This window comes from Oncorhynchus kisutch, unplaced genomic scaffold (genome assembly GCF_002021735.2).
Source record: "Oncorhynchus kisutch isolate 150728-3 unplaced genomic scaffold, Okis_V2 scaffold601, whole genome shotgun sequence".
Lineage (NCBI taxonomy): Eukaryota > Metazoa > Chordata > Actinopteri > Salmoniformes > Salmonidae > Oncorhynchus > Oncorhynchus kisutch.
The window spans coordinates 214,577-235,494 of record NW_022262546.1 but is presented as its reverse complement, the minus strand read 5'-3'; the positions used below and the strand labels follow the sequence as shown (position 1 = coordinate 235,494).

The following is a 20,918-nucleotide window of genomic DNA, read 5'->3' as shown; positions in this document are numbered from 1 at the left end:
TTTGGGATGTAGAAGAAGAAAACCGTGCTGCCTCTGCCTGCCTCTGAACTTTCTCTCCCCTCTTAACCATCTCCCTCAGATGACCACTCAAAGCCATGAATTTTCTATTGACTGTCAATCTCATTATGTCTTGTTTTGGTGCTTTAAAGCGCTTTGAGATTCTTTATGTAATGAATAACGCTATAAAAGTTGAATAAATTATAATTAACAGTTGCTGTTTCTGGCGGACATTTTATGTGGTTGCAAAACAAACGGAAGTGACTCGGATGTCACTTCCGTTTGTTTGTTGTGATCCGCTAGCGGCGGTTTCTATGCGATTCGAAGCGGGACCGTTGAAATTATGAAAACAGCGACCACTGAACACAGGGTTGTTCGCGAATATAAATAGTAAATTCTAAACCCCATTTAATTTATGGATATTACAACAAAAAAACAGAATCATTTGTAAGGAATTAGCCAGCTAGCTATGAAGCTACCTGTTGGACAGTGAACTATTCGACGTTAGCTAACTATAACTATGTAACTAACTAGTACAGTACAGTAGCTAACAGTTAATGCAACCACAGACAAGGAGCTAGTTACCAGTATATGTCGTGCAACAGTCGACGTTGTTAGCTAGTTAGTACAATCATGCAACTAGCTAGCTAACGCCTTAACTGTCCTTGAACTATTGAGTTCACTAATCCTTAATCTTCGGTAATACTCAAATTATATGCTCAGTAGTTAGCTGGCAAAAAGCAGATCACTACTTGTTTGACAAAAGCGAGGTAGCTAACGTTATCTATCTTCAAAATGCCTCCGAAGAAGCAGAAAAACCCGTCGGTGAATATCTCCAGCTCGCTAGAGGAGTCGGAAGAATTCAGTCTGGAGACCACGGTGCCTACGGAAGACATCTCGTCGTCGGACGAACGGGACCGCACCGGGACACAGAAAGTCACCCGACAGCTCATCGAGAGGAAAGAGCTACTGCACAACTTACAGCTGTTAAAAATAGAGATGTCGCAGAAAAATCTCATCATAGATAACATGAAAGTGGACCACTTGACAAAGGTAGTTAGCTAGGATCTCAAAGATGTTCTATCGAGCTACCAAACCTTCACATCAGCATACATGTGGGGTTGCTTCTCAAATAGGCTCCTATTCTATTACTTATGACTAGAGGGCCCTAAAGTAGGGACGTCAAACGAGGTTCAGCCTGCATCTTTATGTTATCTCTAAGTAAAGCATTTCACTGTTAGTTTACACTTGTCTATGAAGAATGTGACTTAAAATGTGACTTGCTGCACAGACCCTATGGACACTCCTCTAGACCCCCCCCCCCCCCCTAAAAAACCCATCTGTCCCGCTTTAAAGTTACTCTTGGCAGTTTTAATAGTAGAATGCACAAGGTGCAATTTCTAAATTGGGTGGTGCATAATCAGGTCCTCTTGTCATGTCAGTCAATACAGTATTCATAACGTGTCAGAGATGTCCAGATCAACTATCCCACGTCAGCTAAAGTTAAAAAATAATAACATTTCAACTAGCCCACGTCAGCTAAAGTTAAAAAATAAAAACATTTCAACTAGCCCACGTCAGCTAAAGTTAAAAAATATTAACATTTCAACTAGCCCACGTCAGCTAAAGTAAAAAAATAATAACATTTCAACTAGCCCACGTCAGCTAAAGTTAAAAAAATAGTTTAAAAAACATTTACTCATAAAGTGTTAAACAAATCAAAATATATTTTATATTTTAGATTCTTCAAAGTAGCCACCCTTTTGCCTTGATGACAGCTTTGCACACGCTTGGCATTCTCTCAACCAGCTTCACCTGGAATAATTTTCCAACAGTCTTGCTGAGCACTTGTTGGCTGCTTTTCATTCCCTCTGCGGTCCAACTCATCCCAAACCATCTCAATTGGGTTGCGGTTGAGTGATTGTGGAGGCCAGGTCATCTGATGCCTCATTCTCCTTCTTGGTGTTAGGTCATTGTCCTATTGAAAAACTATGCCATATCATTTTTTAACTGTGCTGTTTCACAAAAGGTTGTGAACCTAAATACATTTTCCAGACCCAGTATAATTTGCATTTCATTATCTTGTTGTTTTTCGTCCCACCCTTTTAACTCCAAACACAACCTGTCCTTTCAACATGAATTTCCCATGGTATTGTACTTAATCAGGTAGGAACTGATAAAGGAGTCCAAAAACGGCCATTTTAGATTTATTTACATTATACACCAGATATCACCAGAACGGGGTATGTCCTGCCCCGGCTGAAGTAGTGCACTATAATAGGAAAGATAATTAGGGGCCATTGGGGACACGCTTATGTATCCCTCTACTTGTTCTGTGCTCTCTTCCCTAGACGGAGGAGCTGGAGGAGAGGCTGAATGTTGCCCTGCACCAGAAACAAGTCCTGGCTCTGAGACTGGACAGCCAGCTGCAACTCACCCAGGATGAGAGGAGGTAGGAACAGATCTGAGACTGGACAGACAGCTGCAACTCACCCAGGATGAGAGGAGGTAGGAACAGATCTGAGACTGGACAGACAGCTGCAACTCACCCAGGATGAGGAGGTAGGAACAGATCTGAGACTGGACAGCCAGCTGCAACTCACCCAGGATGAGGAGGTAGGAACAGATCTGAGACTGGACAGCCAGCTGCAACTCACCCAGGATGAGAGGAGGTAGGAACAGATCTGAGACTGGACAGACAGCTGCAACTCACCCAGGATGAGGAGGAGGTAGGAACAGATCTGAGACTGGACAGACAGCTGCAACTCACCCAGGATGAGAGGAGGTAGGAACAGATCTGAGACTGGACAGACAGCTGCAACTCACCCAGGATGAGAGGAGGTAGGAACAGATCTGAGACTGGACAGACAGCTGCAACTCACCCAGGATGAGAGGAGGTAGGAACAGATCTGAGACTGGAAAGACAGCTGCAACTCACCCAGGATGAGGAGGTAGGAACAGATCTGAGACTGGACAGACAGCTGCAACTCACCCAGGATGAGGAGGTAGGAACAGATCTGAGACTGGACAGACAGCTGCAACTCACCCAGGATGAGGAGGAGGTAGGAACAGATCTGAGACTGGACAGACAGCTGCAACTCACCCAGGATGAGGAGGAGGTAGGAACAGATCTGAGACTGGACAGACAGCTGCAACTCACCCAGGATGAGGAGGTAGGAACAGATCTGAGACTGGACAGCTGCATCTCACCCAGGATGAGAGGAGGTAGGAACCGTAGGGGTCGTGGTCAACACAGGATCACCTTGCTGAACCCAGAACCTCTAAAAGATTGAAAGATGTTCAACCAAGTCTCTCTGATCAGTCGTAGGGGTCGTAGGTCAACACAGGATCACCTTGCTGAACCCAGAACCTCTAAAAGATTGAAAGATGTTCAACCAAGTCTCTCTGATCAGTCGTAGGGGTCGTAGGTCAACACAGGATCACCTTGCTGAACCCAGAACCTCTAAAAGATTGAAAGATGTTCAACCAAGTCTCTCTGATCAGTCGTAGGGGTCGTAGGTCAACACAGGATCACCTTGCTGAACCCAGAACCTCTAAAAGATTGAAAGATGTTCAACCAAGTCTCTCTGATCAGTCGTAGGGGTCGTAGGTCAACACAGGATCACCTTGCTGAACCCAGAACCTCTAAAAGATTGAAAGATGTTCAACCAAGCAGGCATGGAAAGGGTCCCCTCTTTTTATATTTGCCTCAAGTCAGTGTGGTTCTCTGTCTGTCCTGCAGGAAGCAGCAGGCTCTGAGGAAGCAGGAGATGGATGGGATCCTACTGAGACAGAAGCAGCTGGAGGAGACTAACAGACGGCTGTGTGACAAGGCAGGAGACCTGCGACGCAGCCTCAGGGACCTGGAGCTCACCGAGGACAAATACAAGGAGCTCCGAGATATCCCAGAGGAGAGACTCTCTATCACTGAATACGTAGCGGTGAGAACTGGGGAGAGATCCTGCTAATGTGGTGTGGTAATGATGTGTGTTAATGCAGTGTGTTGTGTTAATGCAGTGTGTTGTGTGTTGTGTTAATGCAGTGTGTTAATGCAGTGTAATGTGGTGTGTTGTGTTAATGCAGTGTGGTGTGTTAATGCAGTGTGTTGTTATAATGCAGTGTGCTGTGTGTTAATGCAGTGTGTTGTTATAATGCAGTGTGTAGTATTATAATGCAGTGTGGTGTGTTAATGCAGTGTGTTGTTATAATGCAGTGTGCTGTGTGTTAATACAGTGTGTTGTGTTAATGCAGTGTGGTGTGTTAATGCAGTGTGTTGTTATAATGCAGTGCGCTGTGTGTTAATGCAGTGTGTTGTGTTATAATGCTGTGTGTTGTTATAATGCAGTGTGTTGTGTTATAATGCAGTGTGTTGTGTTAATGCAGTGTGTTGTTATAATGCAGTGTGTTGTGTTATAATGCAGTGTGTTGTGTTATAATGCAGTGTGTTGTGTTAATGCAGTGTGTTGTTATAATGCAGTGTGTTGTTATAATGCAGTATGTTGTGTTATAATGCAGTGTGTTGTTATAATGCAGTGTGTTGTTATAATGCTGTGTGTTGTTATAATGCAGTGTGTTGTTATAATGCAGTGTGTTGTGTTATAATGCAGTGTGTTGTGTGTTAATGCTGTGTGGTGTGTTATAATGCAGTGTGTTGTGTTATAATGCAGTGTGTTGTGTTATAATGCAGTGTGTTGTGTTATAATGCAGTGTGTTGTGTTATAATGCAGTGTGTTGTGTGTTAATGCAGTGTGTTGTTATAATGCAGTGTGTTGTGTTATAATGCAGTGTGTTGTGGTAATGCAGTGTGTTGTGTTATAATGCAGTGTGTTGTTATAATGTTGTGTGTTGTGTTATAATGCAGTGTGTTGTGTTAAAATGCAGTGTGTTGTGTGTTAATGCAGTGTGTTGTTATAATGCAGTGTGTTGTGTTATAATGCAGTGTGTTGTGTTATAATGCAGTGTGTTGTGTGTTAATGCAGTGTGTTGTTATAATGCAGTGTGTTGTTATAATGCAGTGTGTTGTGTTATAATGCAGTGTGTTGTGTTATAATGCAGTGTGTTGTGTTATAATGCTGTGTATTGTGTTATAATGCAGTGTGTTGTGTGTTAATGCAGTGTGTTGTTATAATGCAGTGTGTTGTGTTATAATGCAGTGTGTTGTGTGTTAATGCAGTGTGTTGTTATAATGCAGTGTGTTGTGTTATAATGCAGTCTGTTGTGTTATAATGCAGTGTGTTGTGTTATAATGCAGTGTGTTGTGTTATAATGCTGTGTGGTGTGTTATAATGCAGTGTGTTGTGTGTTAATGCAGTGTGTTGTTATAATGCAGTGTGTTGTGTGTTAATGCAGTGTGTTGTTATAATGCAGTGTGTTGTGTTATAATGCAGTCTGTTGTGTTATAATGCAGTGTGTTGTGTTATAATGCAGTGTGTTGTGTTATAATGCAGTGTGTTGTGTGTTAATGCAGTGTGTTGTTATAATGCAGTGTGTTGTGTTATAATGCAGTGTGTTGTGTTATAATGCAGTGTGTTGTGTTATAATGCAGTGTGTCGTGTGTTAATGCAGTGTGTTGTTATAATGCAGTGTGTTGTGTTATAATGCAGTGTGTTGTGTTATAATGCTGTGTGTTGTTATAATGCAGTGTGTTGTGTGTTAATGCAGTGTGTTGTTATAATGCAGTGTGTTGTGTTATAATGCAGTGTGTTGTTCTCCCAGGTGTGTTAATGTGTTAATGGTGTTCTCCCAGGTGTGTTAATGTGTTAATGGTGTTCTCCCAGGTGTGTTAATGCTGTGTGGTGTTCTCCCAGGTTTATTTCTATGAGGTGGTGAGTCCTCTCAAAGCCCAGCTCTCTGAGCTCCATGTCAAGAGGAACAGCCTGACAGACGACCTGGAGACTCACAGGACTGAGATCAAGGCCCTTATGAAGGTATACACACACACACACACACACACACACACACACACACACACACACACACACACACACACACACACACACACACACACACACACACACACACACACACACACACAGAGGACAGATTAAAGCCTTCATGGAGCTACAGACAGAGAGAGGACAGATCAGAGCCTTCATGGAGCTACAGACAGAGAGAGGACAGATCAGAGCCTTCATGGAGTTACAGACAGAGAGAGGACAGATCAGAGCCTTCATGGAGTTACAGACAGAGAGAGGACAGATCAGAGCCTTCATGGAGCTACAGACAGAGAGAGGACAGATCAGAGCCTTCATGGAGGTACAGACAGAGAGAGGACAGATCAGAGCCTTCATGGAGGTACAGACAGAGATAGGACAGATTAAAGACTTCATGGAGGTACAGACAGAGAGAGGACAGATCAGAGCCTTCATGGAGGTACAGACAGAGAGAGGACAGATCAGAGCCTTCATGGAGGTACAGACAGAGAGGACAGCTCAGAGCCTTCATGGAGGTACAGACAGAGAGGACAGATCAGAGCCTTCATGGAGGTACAGACAGAGAGGACAGATCAGAGCCTTCATGCAGGTACTGTTTGTCTTAGAGCAGTGTCGGTCCATGTGATTGTATTGTAACCTTCCTCCTGTGGTGTAGAGTTACGAGGAGGAGCGCAGGGTGAGGTCAGAGCTGGTGATCAGGAACCAGAGACTAACTCTGGAGCTGGCTGACACTAAAGGGCTCATCCAGGAGGGAGACTTCAAGCGGGACAACTACTCTAACATCAAACGGTAAGAGAGAGAGAGGGAGAGGGAGGAAAGACCACCTCGGTTTTCAGCAAGTGTCCCTGTCAGATCAAATGTCTGGAGAAGGATTTACAAAATGGACTCTTTCACTTTGAAAAATGTATTTGTGTGTTTAGACATTTAGAAACTAAACGTCGATCCTCCCTTCCTTTCCAGTGAGCGGGATGCGTTTGAGTGTGAGGTGGGAGAGTTGAGGAAGAGGCTGGAGCTGCTGGAGATGACTCATGAGGTCCAGACCAGGGAGAGGAATGAGCTGAGTCGAGAGGTACAACACCAACCTGGATACTACTGCTACCTGCCTAACACCTTGATGTTGCCAACACGGGACTTTTCACAGTACCACTGATTGGCTGATAGATGTTGTCTCACCTTCCTTAGTGGAAGATACTGACTGGAAGTCCCTCTGAATTACAGCATCTGCTAAATGACAACATGTCACGTTAAATGTCCTCCAGCAGAAGGTGCCCCTCCTCCAGATGGATAAGACTACCTCTAACCCCTCTGTCCTCCAGGTGTCTACTCTGCAGCAGACGGTGCCCCTCCTCCAGATGGATAAGACTACCTCTAACCCCTGTGTCCTCCAGGTGTCTGCAGCAGACAGTGACCCTCCTCCAGATGGATTGACTACCTCTAACCCCTCTGTGTTCCAGGTGTCTACTCTGCAGCAGACGGTGACCCTCCTCCAGATGGATAAAGACTACCTCTAACTCTTCTGTCCTCCAGGTGTCTGCAGCAGACAGTGACCCTCCTCCAGATGGATTGACTACCTCTAACCCCTCTGTGTTCCAGGTGTCTACTCTGCAGCAGACGGTGACCCTCCTCCAGATGGATAAAGACTACCTCTAACCCCTCTGTGTTCCAGGTGTCTACTCTGCAGCAGACGGTGACCCTCCTCCAGATGGATAAAGACTACCTCTAACCCCTCTGTGTTCCAGGTGTCTACTCTGCAGCAGACGGTGACCCTCCTCCAGATGGATAAAGACTACCTCTAACCCCTCTGTGTTCCAGGTGTCTACTCTGCAGCAGACGGTGACCCTCCTCCAGATGGATAAAGACTACCTCTAACCCCTCTGTCCTCCAGGTGTCTACTCTGCAGCAGTCGGTGACCCTCCTCCAGATGGATTAACTACCTCTAACCCCTCTGTCCTCCAGGTGTCTACTCTGCAGCAGACAGTGACCCTCCTCCAGATGGATTGACTACCTCTAACCCCTCTGTCCTCCAGGTGTCTACTCTGCAGCAGACAGTGACCCTCCTCCAGATGGATTGACTACCTCTAACCCCTCTGTCCTCCAGGTGTCTACTCTGCAGCAGTCGGTGACCCTCCTCTAGATGGATAAGACTACCTCTAACCCCTCTGTTCTCCAGGTGTCTACTCTGCAGCAGACGGTGACCCTCCTCCAGATGGATTGACTACCTCTAACCCCTCTGTCCTCCAGGTGTCTACTCTGCAGCAGACGGTGACCCTCCTCCAGATGGATTGACTACCTCTAACCCCTCTGTCCTCCAGGTGTCTACTCTGCAGCAGACGGTGCCCCTCCTCCAGATGGATAAAGACTACCTCTAACCCCTCTGTCCTCCAGGTGTCTACTCTGCAGCAGTCAGTGACCCTCCTCCAGATGGATTGACTACCTCTAACTCTTCTGTCCTCCAGGTGTCTACTCTGCAGCAGTCAGTGACCCTCCTCCAGATGGATAAAGACTACCTCTAACCCCTCTGTCCTCCAGGTGTCTGCAGCAGACGGTGACCCTCCTCCAGATGGATAAAGACTACCTCTAACCCCTCTGTCCTCCAGGTGTCTACTCTGCAGCAGACAGTGACCCTCCTCCAGATGGATTGACTACCTCTAACCCCTCTGTCCTCCAGGTGTCTACTCTGCAGCAGACAGTGACCCTCCTCCAGATGGATTGACTACCTCTAACCCCTCTGTCCTCCAGGTGTCTACAGCAGACGGTGACCCTCCTCCAGATGGATAAGACTACCTCTAACCCCCCTGTCCTCCAGGTGTCTACTCTGCAGCAGACGGTGACCCTCCTCCAGATGGATAAAGACTACCTCTAACCCCTCTGTCCTCCAGGTGTCTACTCTGCAGCAGACAGTGACCCTCCTCCAGATGGATTGACTACCTCTAACCCCTCTGTCCTCCAGGTGTCTACTCTGCAGCAGTCAGTGACCCTCCCCCAGATGGATTGACTACCTCTAACCCCTCTGTGTTCCAGGTGTCTACTCTGCAGCAGACGGTGACCCTCCTCCAGAAGGATAAGGAATATGTTCACAGACAGAGCATGGAGCTGAATGTGCGCTGTGCCCACCAGGAAGACCGTCTAGAGAGGCTGCAGACCCAGCTGGACGGCGCCCAGAGGGCCAGGGAGGAGGTCTATCACAAATACATCGCTTCTAGGTCAGTACCCCTCCCTAACCCTTCTGGGTCGGTACCCCACCCTAACCCTTCTATATCAGTACTCCTCCCTAACCCTCCTAGGTCAGTACTCCTCCCTAACCCTTCTAGGTCAGTACCCCTCCCCAACCCAATAACAGCCTCCACTCTTCTGGGAAGTCATTAATATGGAGTTGGGTCCCCCTTTGCTGCTATAACAGCCTCCACTCTTCTGGGAAGTCATTAATATGGAGTTGGTTCCCCCTTTGCTGCTATACCAGCCTCCACTCTTCTGGGAAGTCATTAATATGGAGTTGGTCCCCCCTTTGCTGCTATAACAGCCTCCACTCCTCTGGGAAGGCTTTCCACTACATGTTGGTACATTGCTGTGGGGACTTGCTTTCATTCAGCCACAAGAGCATTAGTGAGGTCGGGTACTGATGTGGGCGATTAGTCCTGGCTTGCAGTCTGCTTTCCAATTCATCCCAAAGGTGTTCGATGGGGTTGAGGTCAGGGCTCTGTGCAGGCCAGTCAAGTTCTTCCACACTGATTTCAACAAACCATTTCTGTATGGACCTCGCTTTGTGCACGGGGGCATTGTCATGCTGAAACAGGAAAGGGCCTTCCCCAAACTGTTGCCACACAGTTGGAAGCACAGAATCATCTAGAATGTCATTGTTATGCTGTAGTGTTAAGATTTCCCTTCATTGGAACTAAGGGGCCAAAACCATTATTTCTCCTCCACCAAACTTTACAGTTGGCACTATGCATTCAGCCTCGTAACGTTCTCCTGTCATCCACCAAACCCAAATTCGTGCGTCGGACTGCCAGTTGGTGAAGTATGATTCATCACTGCAGACGATGGAGTTTCCACTGCTCCAGAGTCCAATGGCGGTGAGCTTTACACCACTCCAGCCGGCGCTTGGCATTTCACATGGTGATCTTAGACTTGTGTGCAGCTGCTCGGCCATGGAAACCCATTTCATTTAATTTGGGTTAAATGCGGTTAGACACATTTCAGTTGAATAAATTCAGTTGAATAACTGACTTAGTTTGGAACTCTGTCGTGAGTTCTGGAACTTTCCACTTCACAATAGAGGCAATTACAGTTGACCCGGGGCAGAAATGTGACAAACTGACTTGTTGGAAAGGTGGCATCCTATGACGGTGCCACGTTGAAAGTCACTGAGCTCTTCAGTAAGGCCATTCTAATGTCAATGTTTGTCTATGGAGATTGCATGGCTGTGTGCTCGATTTTATACACCTGTCAACAACGGTTGTGGCTGAAATAGCCAAATTCATTAATTTGATGGGGTGTCCACATACTTTTGTATATACTGTACCAGTCAAAAGTTTGGACACACCTAATTCATTCAAGGTTTTTTTAAAATTTTTGCTATTTTCATAGCAAAACTATGAAATAACACATATGGAATCATGTAGTAACCAAAATAGTGTTAAACAAATTAAAATACTTTTTATATTTTAGTTTCTTCCACGTAGCCACCCTTTTCTTTGATGACAGCTTTGCACACTCTTGGCATTCTCTCAACCAGCTTCACCTGGAATTATTTTCCAACAGTCTTGAAGGAGTTCCCACATATGCTGAGCACTTGTTCGCTGCTTTTATTTCACTCTGCAGTCCAACTCATCCCAAACCATCTCAACTGGGTTGAGGTCGGGGGATTGTGGAGGCCAGGTCATCTGATGCAGCACTCCATCACTCTCCTTCTTGGTCAAATAGCCCTTACACAGCCTGGAGGTGTGTTGGGTCATTGTCCTGTTGAAAAACAAATGATAGTCCCACTAATCACAAACCAGATGGGTTGATGTATCGCAGCAGAATGCTGTGGTAGCCATGCTGGTTAAGTGTGCCTTGAATTCTAAATAAACCACTGACACTGTCACCAGCAAAGCACCATCACACCTCCTCCTCCATGCTTCACGGTGGGCACCACACACCTCCTCCTCCATGCTTCACGGTGGGAACCACACATGCAGAGATCATTCGTTCAACTACTCTACATCTCACGAAGACACAGTGCTCGGAACCAAACATCTCATATTTGGACCGAAGGACATGTTTCCACCGGTCTAATGTCCACTGCTCGTGTTTCTTGGTCCAAGCAAGTCTCTTCTTCGTATTGGTGTCTTTTAGTACTGGCTTATTTGCAGCAATTCGACCATGAAGGTCTGATTCACGCAGTCTCCTCTGAACAGTGAAGCAGTGAAGCATTTATTTGGGCTGCAATTTCTGAGGCTGGTAACTCTAATGAACTTATCCTCTGCAGCAGAAGTAACTCTGGGTCTTCCATTGCTGTGGCGGTCCTCATGAGAGCCAGTTTCATCATAGCGCTTGATGGTTTTTACGGCTGCACTTGAAGAAACTGTCAAAGTACTTGAAATGTTCCGTATTGACTGACCTTCATGTCTTAAAGTAATGATGGACTGTCGTTTCTCTTTGCTTATTTGAGCTGTTCTTGCCATAATATGGACTTGGTCGTTTACCAAATAGGGATATCTTCTGTATACCACACCTACCTTGTCACAACACAACTGATTGGTTCAAACGCATTAAGAAGGAAAGAAATTCCACAATTTAACAAAGCACACCTGTTAATTGAAATGCATTCCAGGTGATTACCTCATTAAGCTGGTTGAGAGAATGCCAAGAGTGTGCAAAGCTGTCATCAAGGCAAAGGATGGCTACAATCAGGTATAATATAAGGGTTTTTCCACAGAGACCACTACAAGACAGAGTACGAGAATAAACTTGCTGAGGAGCTGGAGAACATTCGTCTGAAGACCAGCCAGGAGATCGACAGCCTGCAGAGGACCTCAAAGGAGATGTACGAGAGAGAGAACAGGTGAGATTATAGAGATGTATGAGAGAGAGAACAGGTGAGATTATAGAGATGTACCAGAGAGAGAACAGGTGAGATTATAGAGATGTACCAGAGAGAGAGAGAGAACAGGTAAGATTATAGAGATGTACCAGAGAGAGAGAGAGAACATTTGAGATTATAGAGATGTACCAGAGAGAGAGAACAGGTGAGATTATAGAGATGTACCAGAGAGAGAGAACAGGTGAGATTATAGAGATGTACCAGAGAGAGAACAGGTGAGATTATAGAGATGTACCGGAGAGAGAAGAGGTGAGATTATAGAGATGTACCAGAGAGAGAACAGGTGAGATTATAGAGATGTACCAGAGAGAGAACAGATGAGATTATAGAGATGGACCAGAGAGAGAACAGGTGAGATTATAGAGATGTACCAGAGAGAGAACAGGTGAGATTATAGAGATGTACCAGAGAGAGAGAGAGAACAGATGAGATTATAGAGATGGACCAGAGAGAGAACAGGTGAGATTATAGAGATGTACCAGAGAGAGAGAGAGAGAGAACAGGTGAGATTATAGAGATGTACCAGAGAGAGAGAGAACAGGTGAGATTATAGAGATGTACCAGAGAGAGAGAGAGAACAGGTGAGATTATAGAGATGTACCAGAGAGAGAGAGAGAACAGGTGAGATTATAGAGATGAACCAGAGAGAGAACAGGTGAGATTATAGAGATGAACCAGAGAGAGAACAGGTGAGATTATAGAGATGTACCAGAGAGAGAACAGGTGAGATTATAGAGATGAACCAGAGAGAGAGAACAGGTGAGATTATAGAGATGAACCAGAGAGAGAACAGGTGAGATTATAGAGATGAACCAGAGAGAGAACAGGTGAGATTATAGAGATGAACCAGAGAGAGAACAGGTGAGATTATAGAGATGAACCAGAGAGAGAACAGGTGAGATTATAGAGATGAACCAGAGAGAGAACAGGTGAGATTATAGAGATGTACCAGAGAGAGAGAGAGAACAGGTGAGATTATAGAGATGAACCAGAGAGAGAACAGGTGAGATTATAGAGATGAACCAGAGAGAGAGAACAGGTGAGATTATAGAGATGTACCAGAGAGAGAACAGGTGAGATTATAGAGATGAACCAGAGAGAGAGAGAGAACAGGTGAGATTATAGAGATGAACCAGAGAGAGAGAGAGAACAGGTGAGATTATAGAGATGAACCAGAGAGAGAACAGGTGAGATTATAGAGATACCGCCCGTGTCCTCTAGAGGGGGCTCTTTCACTGTGTTCTGAATACAGTGCTGTACTTCACTCAGACCATGTATTCAGATATTCAACAAATTGGGTGATTCAGTGCCCCTAAAAATGCACCTTATTCCCTATTTAGTGCCCTTGTCGAAAGTAGTGCGCTATGCACCCTATTCGATAGTAGTGCTCTATGTACCCTATTCGATAGTGCACTACTTTTGACTAGGACCCATAGGTACCATTTGAGACAGTTTGATTGGGAGACTTTTTCTTTTTTACATGAAGTCGATTGTTTGTTAATTCTGATTCTGGTTTTAATTCTTACTGCTTCTGTCTGTCCTCTAGGAACCTCCGTGAGACGCGGGACAACGCAGTGCTGGAGAAGGACAGAGCGACGACGGCAGAGAGAGAGACACAGGCCAGATACGACCAGCTACTAGAACAGTAAGAGAGAGAGACACAGGCCAGATACGACCAGCTACTAGAACAGTAAGAGAGAGACCAGATACTACCAGCTACTAGAACAGTAAGAGAGAGAGAGACCAGATACTACCAGCTACTAGAACAGTAAGAGAGAGAGACCAGATACTACCAGCTACTAGAACAGTAAGAGAGAGAGACCAGATACTACCAGCTACTAGAACAGTAAGAGAGAGACCAGATACTACCAGCTACTAGAACAGTAAGAGAGAGACCAGATACTACCAGCTACTAGAACAGTAAGAGAGAGAGAGACCAGATACTACCAGCTACGAGAACAGTAAGAGAGAGAGACCAGATACTACCAGCTACTAGAACAGTAAGAGAGAGAGAGACCAGATACTACCAGCTACTAGAACAGTAAGAGAGAGAGAGACCAGATACTACCAGCTACTAGAACAGTAAGAGAGAGACCAGATACTACCAGCTACTAGAACAGTAAGAGAGAGACCAGATACTACCAGCTACTAGAACAGTAAGAGAGAGACCAGATACTACCAGCTACTAGAACAGTAAGAGAGACACCAGATACTACCAGCTACTAGAACAGTAAGAGAGAGAGAGAGACCAGATACTACCAGCTACTAGAACAGTAAGAGAGAGAGAGTCCAGATACTACCAGCTACTAGAACAGTAAGAGACAGAGACCAGATACTACCAGCTACTAGAACAGTAAGAGACAGAGACCAGATACTACCAGCTACTAGAACAGTAAGAGAGAGTCCAGATACTACCAGCTACTAGAACAGTAAGAGAGAGAGACCAGATACTACCAACTACTAGAACAGTAAGAGACAGAGACCAGATACTACCAGCTACTAGAACAGTAAGAGAGAGAGAGACCAGATACTACCAGCTACTAGAACAGTAAGAGAGAGAGAGACCAGATACTACCAGCTACTAGAACAGTAAGAGAGAGACCAGATACTACCAGCTACTAGAACAGTAAGAGAGAGAGACCAGATACTACCAGCTACTAGAACAGTAAGAGAGAGACCAGATACTACCAGCTACTAGAACAGTAAGAGAGAGACCAGATACTACCAGCTACTAGAACAGTAAGAGAGAGACCAGATACTACCAGCTACTAGAACAGTAAGAGAGACACCAGATACTACCAGCTACTAGAACAGTAAGAGAGACAGAGACCAGATACTACCAGCTACTAGAACAGTAAGAGAGAGAGAGACCAGATACGACCAGCTACTAGAACAGTAAGAGAGACAGAGACCAGATACTACCAGCTACTGGAACAGTAAGAGAGAGACCAGATACTACCAGCTACTAGAACAGTAAGAGAGAGAGAGACCAGATACTACCAGCTACTAGAACAGTAAGAGAGAGAGACCAGATACTACCAGCTACTAGAACAGTAAGAGAGAGACCAGATACTACCAGCTACTAGAACAGTAAGAGAGACAGAGACCAGATACTACCAGCTACTAGAACAGTAAGAGAGAGAGAGACCAGATACTACCAGCTACTAGAACAGTAAGAGAGAGAGACCAGATACTACCAGCTACTAGAACAGTAAGAGAGAGACCAGATACTACCAGCTACTAGAACAGTAAGAGAGACAGAGACCAGATACTACCAGCTACTAGAACAGTAAGAGAGAGAGAGACCAGATACTACCAGCTACTAGAACAGTAAGAGAGAGAGAGACCAGATACTACCAGCTACTAGAACAGTAAGAGAGAGAGAGACCAGATACTACCAGCTACTAGAACAGTAAGAGAGAGAGAGACCAGATACTACCAGCTACTAGAACAGTAAGAGAGAGAGACCATATACTACCAGCTACTAGAACAGTAAGAGAGAGAGACCAGATACTACCAGCTACTAGAACAGTAAGAGAGAGAGAGACCAGATACTACCAGCTACTAGAACAGTAAGAGAGAGAGACCAGATACTACCAGCTACTAGAACAGTAAGAGAGAGAGAGACCAGATACTACCAGCTACTAGAACAGTAAGAGAGAGACCAGATACTACCAGCTACTAGAACAGTAAGAGAGAGAGACCAGATACTACCAGCTACTAGAACAGTAAGAGAGAGACCAGATACTACCAGCTACTAGAACAGTAAGAGAGAGAGAGACCAGATACTACCAGCTACTAGAACAGTAAGAGAGAGAGACCAGATACTACCAGCCTGGTTCCAATACAATAGTTAGTGTATTCGACTAAAATGACTAAGTTGATGTTGAAGCGGGTGGATGGTCTGGGACAGCACTCTCTGAGACACTTGATACATACAGGCCCTGGTCTATATATATATATATATATATAATGAGTGAGTATATATATATATATATATATACAGAATAAGAATATAAACACAACATGCTGCCATTTCAAAGATTTTACTGAGTGATATAAGGACATCAGTCATTGTAATAAATGTATTTGGCCCTCATCTATGGATTTCACATGACTAGTGAGTAGAGATATGCTCAATGAGTGACCTGACTGGGAGGAGAGATATGCTCAATGAGTGAGGAGAGATATGCTCAATGAGTGACATGACTGGGAGGAGAGATATGCTCAATGAGTGACCTGACTGGGAGGAGAGATATGCTCAATGAGTGACCTGACTGGGAGGAGAGATATGCTCAATGAGTGACCTGACTGGGAGGAGAGATATGCTCAATGAGTGAGGAGAGATATGCTCAATGAGTGACATGACTGGGAGGAGAGATATGCTCAATGAGTGACCTGACTGGGAGGAGAGATATGCTCAATGAGTGAGTAGAGATATGCTCAATGAGTGACATGTCTAGTGAGTAGAGATATGCTCAATGAGTGACATGTCTAGTGAGTAGAGATATGCTCAATGAGTGACCTGACTGGGAGGAGAGATATGCTCAATGAGTGACCTGACTGGGAGGAGAGATATGCTCAATGAGTGAGTAGAGATATGCTCAATGAGTGACCTGACTGGGAGGAGAGATATGCTCAATGAGTGACCTGACTGGGAGGAGAGATATGCTCAATGAGTGACCTGACTGGGAGGAGAGATATGCTCAATGAGTGACATGACTAGTGAGTAGAGATATGCTCAATGAGTGACCTGACTGGGAGGAGAGATATGCTCAATGAGTGACCTGACTGGGAGGAGAGATATGCTCAATGAGTGACCTGACTGGGAGGAGAGATATGCTCAATGAATGACCTGACTGGGAGGAGAGATATGCTCAATGAGTGACCTGACTGGGAGGAGAGATATGCTCAATGAGTGACATTACTAGTGAGTAGAGATATGCTCAATGAGTGACATGACTAGTGAGTAGAGATATGCTCAATGAGTGACATGTCTGGGAGGAGAGATATGCTCAATGAGTGACATGACTGATGAGTAGAGATATGCTCAATGAGTGAGTAGAGATAAGCTCAATGAGTGACATGACTGATGAGTAGAGATATGCTCAATGAGTGACATGACTGCTGAGTAGAGATATGCTCAATGAGTGAGTAGAGATATGCTCAATGAGTGACATGTCTAGTGAGTAGAGATATGCTCAATGAGTGACATGTCTAGTGAGTAGAGATATGCTCAATGAGTGACATGACTAGTGAGTAGAGATATGCTCAATGAGTGACATGACTGATGAGTAGAGATATGCTCAATGAGTGAGTAGAGATATGCTCAATGAGTGACATGACTGATGAGTAGAGATATGCTCAATGAGTGAGTAGAGATATGCTCAATGAGTGACATGTCTGGGAGTAGAGATATGCTCAATGAGTGACATGTCTAGTGAGTAGAGATATGCTCAATGAGTGACATGACTAGTGAGTAGAGATATGCTCAATGAGTGACATGTCTGGGAGGAGAGATATGCTCAATGAGTGACATGACTGATGAGTAGAGATATGCTCAATGAGTGACATGTCTGGGAGGAGAGATATGCTCAATGAGTGACATGATTAGTGAGTAGAGATATGCTCAATGAGTGACATGTCTGGGAGGAGAGATATGCTCAATGAGTGACCTGACTGATGAGTAGAGATATGCTCAATGAGTGACATGTCTGGGAGGAGAGATATGCTCAATGAGTGACCTGACTGGGAGGAGAGATATGCTCAATGAGTGACATGACTAGTGAGTTGAGATATGCTCAATGAGTGACATGACTGTTGAGTACGCAGGCCATGGAAGTCTTCATTTTTAGCTTCTGAGAATTTCATATAAATCCTTGCGACACGTGCCTTATCATGTTGAGACATGAGGTGATGGCGGTGGATGAATGGCACGACAACGGGGCCTCAGGATCTCGCCACGGTATCTCTGTGTGCATTCAAATTGACACCTATAAAATATAACAGTGTTCGTTGTCCGTAGCTCATGCCTGCCCATCACCATAACCCCACCGCCACCACGGGGCGCTCTGTTCACAACGTTGACGTCAGCAAACTGCTCGCCCACACCAAGCCATTCACGTGGTCTGCAGTTGTGAGGCCGGTTTGACGTACTTCCAAATTCTCTAAAATTACGTTGTCGGCAGCTTGTGGTAGAGAAATTAACATGAAATCCTCTGGCAACAGCTCTGGTGAACATTCCTGCCGTCAGCATGCTAAGTGCTCCCTCAAAACCACTGACATCTGTGGGCGTTGTGTTGTGTGACGACAACTGCACATTTTAAAGTGGCCTTTTTACTGTCCCCCAGCACAAGGTGCACCTGTGTAATGATCATGCTGTTTTAATCAGCTTCTTGATAGGCCACCCCTGTCAGGTGGATGGATTATCTTGGCAAAGGAGAAATGCTCACTAACAGGGATGTAAACAAATTTGTGGAAAACATTTTGAGAGAATTCATTTTTTTTTGGCATATGGAACATTTCTGTGATCTTTTATTTCAGCTCATGAAACATGAAACCAACACTTTTTAACGCTTTTAAATCAAAATCAAAATGTATTTGTCAAATGCTCCCGAATACAACAGGTGTAGTAGACCTTACAGTGAAATGCTGACTACAACAGGTGTAGGTAGACCTCACAGTGAAATGCTGAATACAACAGGTGTAGTTGACCTCACAGTGAAATGCTGAATACAACAGGTGTAGGTAGACCTTACAGTGAAAAGCTGAATACAACAGGTGTAGTAGACCTCACAGTGAAATGCTGAATACAACAGGTGTAGGTAGACCTTACAGTGAAAAGCTGAATACAACAGGTGTAGTAGACCTTACAGTGAAAAGCTGAATAAAACAGGTGTAGGTAGACCTCACAGTGAAATGCTGAATACAACAGGTGTAGGTAGACCTCACAGTGAAATGCTGAATACAACAGGTGTAGTTGACCTCACAGTGAAATGCTGAATACAACAGGTGTAGGTAGACCTTACAGTGAAAAGCTGAATACAACAGGTGTAGTAGACCTCACAGTGAAATGCTGAATACAACAGGTGTAGGTAGACCTTACAGTGAAAAGCTGAATACAACAGGTGTAGTAGACCTTACTGTGAAAAGCTGAATACAACAGGTGTAGTAGACCTTACAGTGAAATGCTGAATACAACAGGTGTAGTAGACCTTACAGTGATATGCTGAATACACCAGGTGTAGTAGACCTTACAGTGATATGCTGAATACACCAGGTGTAGGTAGACCTCACAGTGAAATGCTGAATACAACAGGTGTAGTAGACCTCACAGTGAAATGCTGAATACAACAGGTGTAGGTAGACCTCACAGTGAAATGCTGAATACAACAGGTGTAGGTAGACCTTACAGTGAAAAGCTGAATACAACAGGTGTAGTAGACCTCACAGTGAAATGCTGAATACAACAGGTGTAGGTAGACCTTACAGTGAAAAGCTGAATACAACAGGTGTAGTAGACCTTACTGTGAAAAGCTGAATACAACAGGTGTAGTAGACCTTACAGTGAAATGCTGAATACAACAGGTGTAGTAGACCTTACAGTGATATGCTGAATACACCAGGTGTAGTAGACCTTACAGTGATATGCTGAATACACCAGGTGTAGGTAGACCTCACAGTGAAATGCTGAATACAACAGGTGTAGTAGACCTCACAGTGAAATGCTGAATACAACAGGTGTAGGTAGACCTTACAGTGAAATGCTGAATACAACAGGTGTAGTTGACCTTACAGTGAAATGCCGAATACAACAGGTGTAGTAGACCTCACAGTGAAATGCTGAATACAACAGGTGTAGTAGACCTTACAGTGAAATGCTGAATACAACAGGTGTAGGTAGACCTTACAGTGATATGCTGAATACACCAGGTGTAGGTAGACCTCACAGTGAAATGCTGAATACAACAGGTGTAGTAGACCTTACAGTGATATGCTGAATACACCAGGTGTAGGTAGACCTCACAGTGAAATGCTGAATACAACAGGTGTAGTAGACCTCACAGTGAAATGCTGAATACAACAGGTGTAGGTAGACCTTACAGTGAAATGCTGAATACAACAGGTGTAGGTAGACCTTACAGTGAAATGCTGAATACAACAGGTGTAGTAGACCTTACAGTGATATGCTGAATACACCAGGTGTAGGTAGACCTCACAGTGAAATGCTGAATACAACAGGTGTAGTAGACCTTACAGTGAAATGCTGAATACAACAGGTGTAGTAGACCTCACAGTGAAATGCTGAATACAACAGGTGTAGTAGACCTTACAGTGAAATGCTGAATACAACAGGTGTAGTAGACCTTACAGTGAAATGCTGAATACAACAGGTGTAGTAGACCTTACTGTGAAAAGCTGAATACAACAGGTGTAGTAGACCTTACAGTGAAATGCTGAATACAACAGGTGTAGTAGACCTCACAGTGAAATGCTGAATACAACAGGTGTAGTAGACCTTACAGTGAAATGCTGAATACAACAGGTGTAGTAGACCTTACAGTGATATGCTGAATACACCAGGTGTAGGTAGACCTCACAGTGAAATGCTGAATACAACAGGTGTAGTAGACCTCACAGTGAAATGCTGAATACAACAGGTGTAGGTAGACCTTACAGTGAAATGCTGAATACAACAGGTGTAGGTAGACCTTACAGTGAAATGCTGAATACAACAGGTGTAGTAGACCTTACAGTGATATGCTGAATACACCAGGTGTAGGTAGACCTCACAGTGAAATGCTGAATACAACAGGTGTAGTAGACCTTACAGTGAAATGCTGAATACAACAGGTGTAGTAGACCTCACAGTGAAATGCTGAATACAACAGGTGTAGTAGACC

General features: G+C 44.6%; 1 protein-coding gene across 1 annotated transcript in view; it reads left to right on the top strand.

Moving 5' to 3' along the window:
• Positions 1 to 271: 271 nt before the first annotated feature.
• The window catches only part of LOC116360840 (progesterone-induced-blocking factor 1-like), a 69,732-nt gene continuing 49,085 nt past the window's right edge, over positions 272 to 20,918 (top strand). Inside the window, exons 1-9 of the mRNA XM_031815754.1 lie at positions 272 to 1,050; positions 2,349 to 2,449; positions 3,740 to 3,938; positions 5,805 to 5,924; positions 6,586 to 6,719; positions 6,891 to 6,999; positions 8,952 to 9,133; positions 11,851 to 11,976; positions 13,562 to 13,660. Of these exons, the coding sequence (XP_031671614.1) occupies positions 793 to 1,050; positions 2,349 to 2,449; positions 3,740 to 3,938; positions 5,805 to 5,924; positions 6,586 to 6,719; positions 6,891 to 6,999; positions 8,952 to 9,133; positions 11,851 to 11,976; positions 13,562 to 13,660 (1,328 nt within the window). The 5' untranslated portion in view covers positions 272 to 792. The remainder of the gene's footprint in view (positions 1,051 to 2,348; positions 2,450 to 3,739; positions 3,939 to 5,804; positions 5,925 to 6,585; positions 6,720 to 6,890; positions 7,000 to 8,951; positions 9,134 to 11,850; positions 11,977 to 13,561; positions 13,661 to 20,918) is intronic.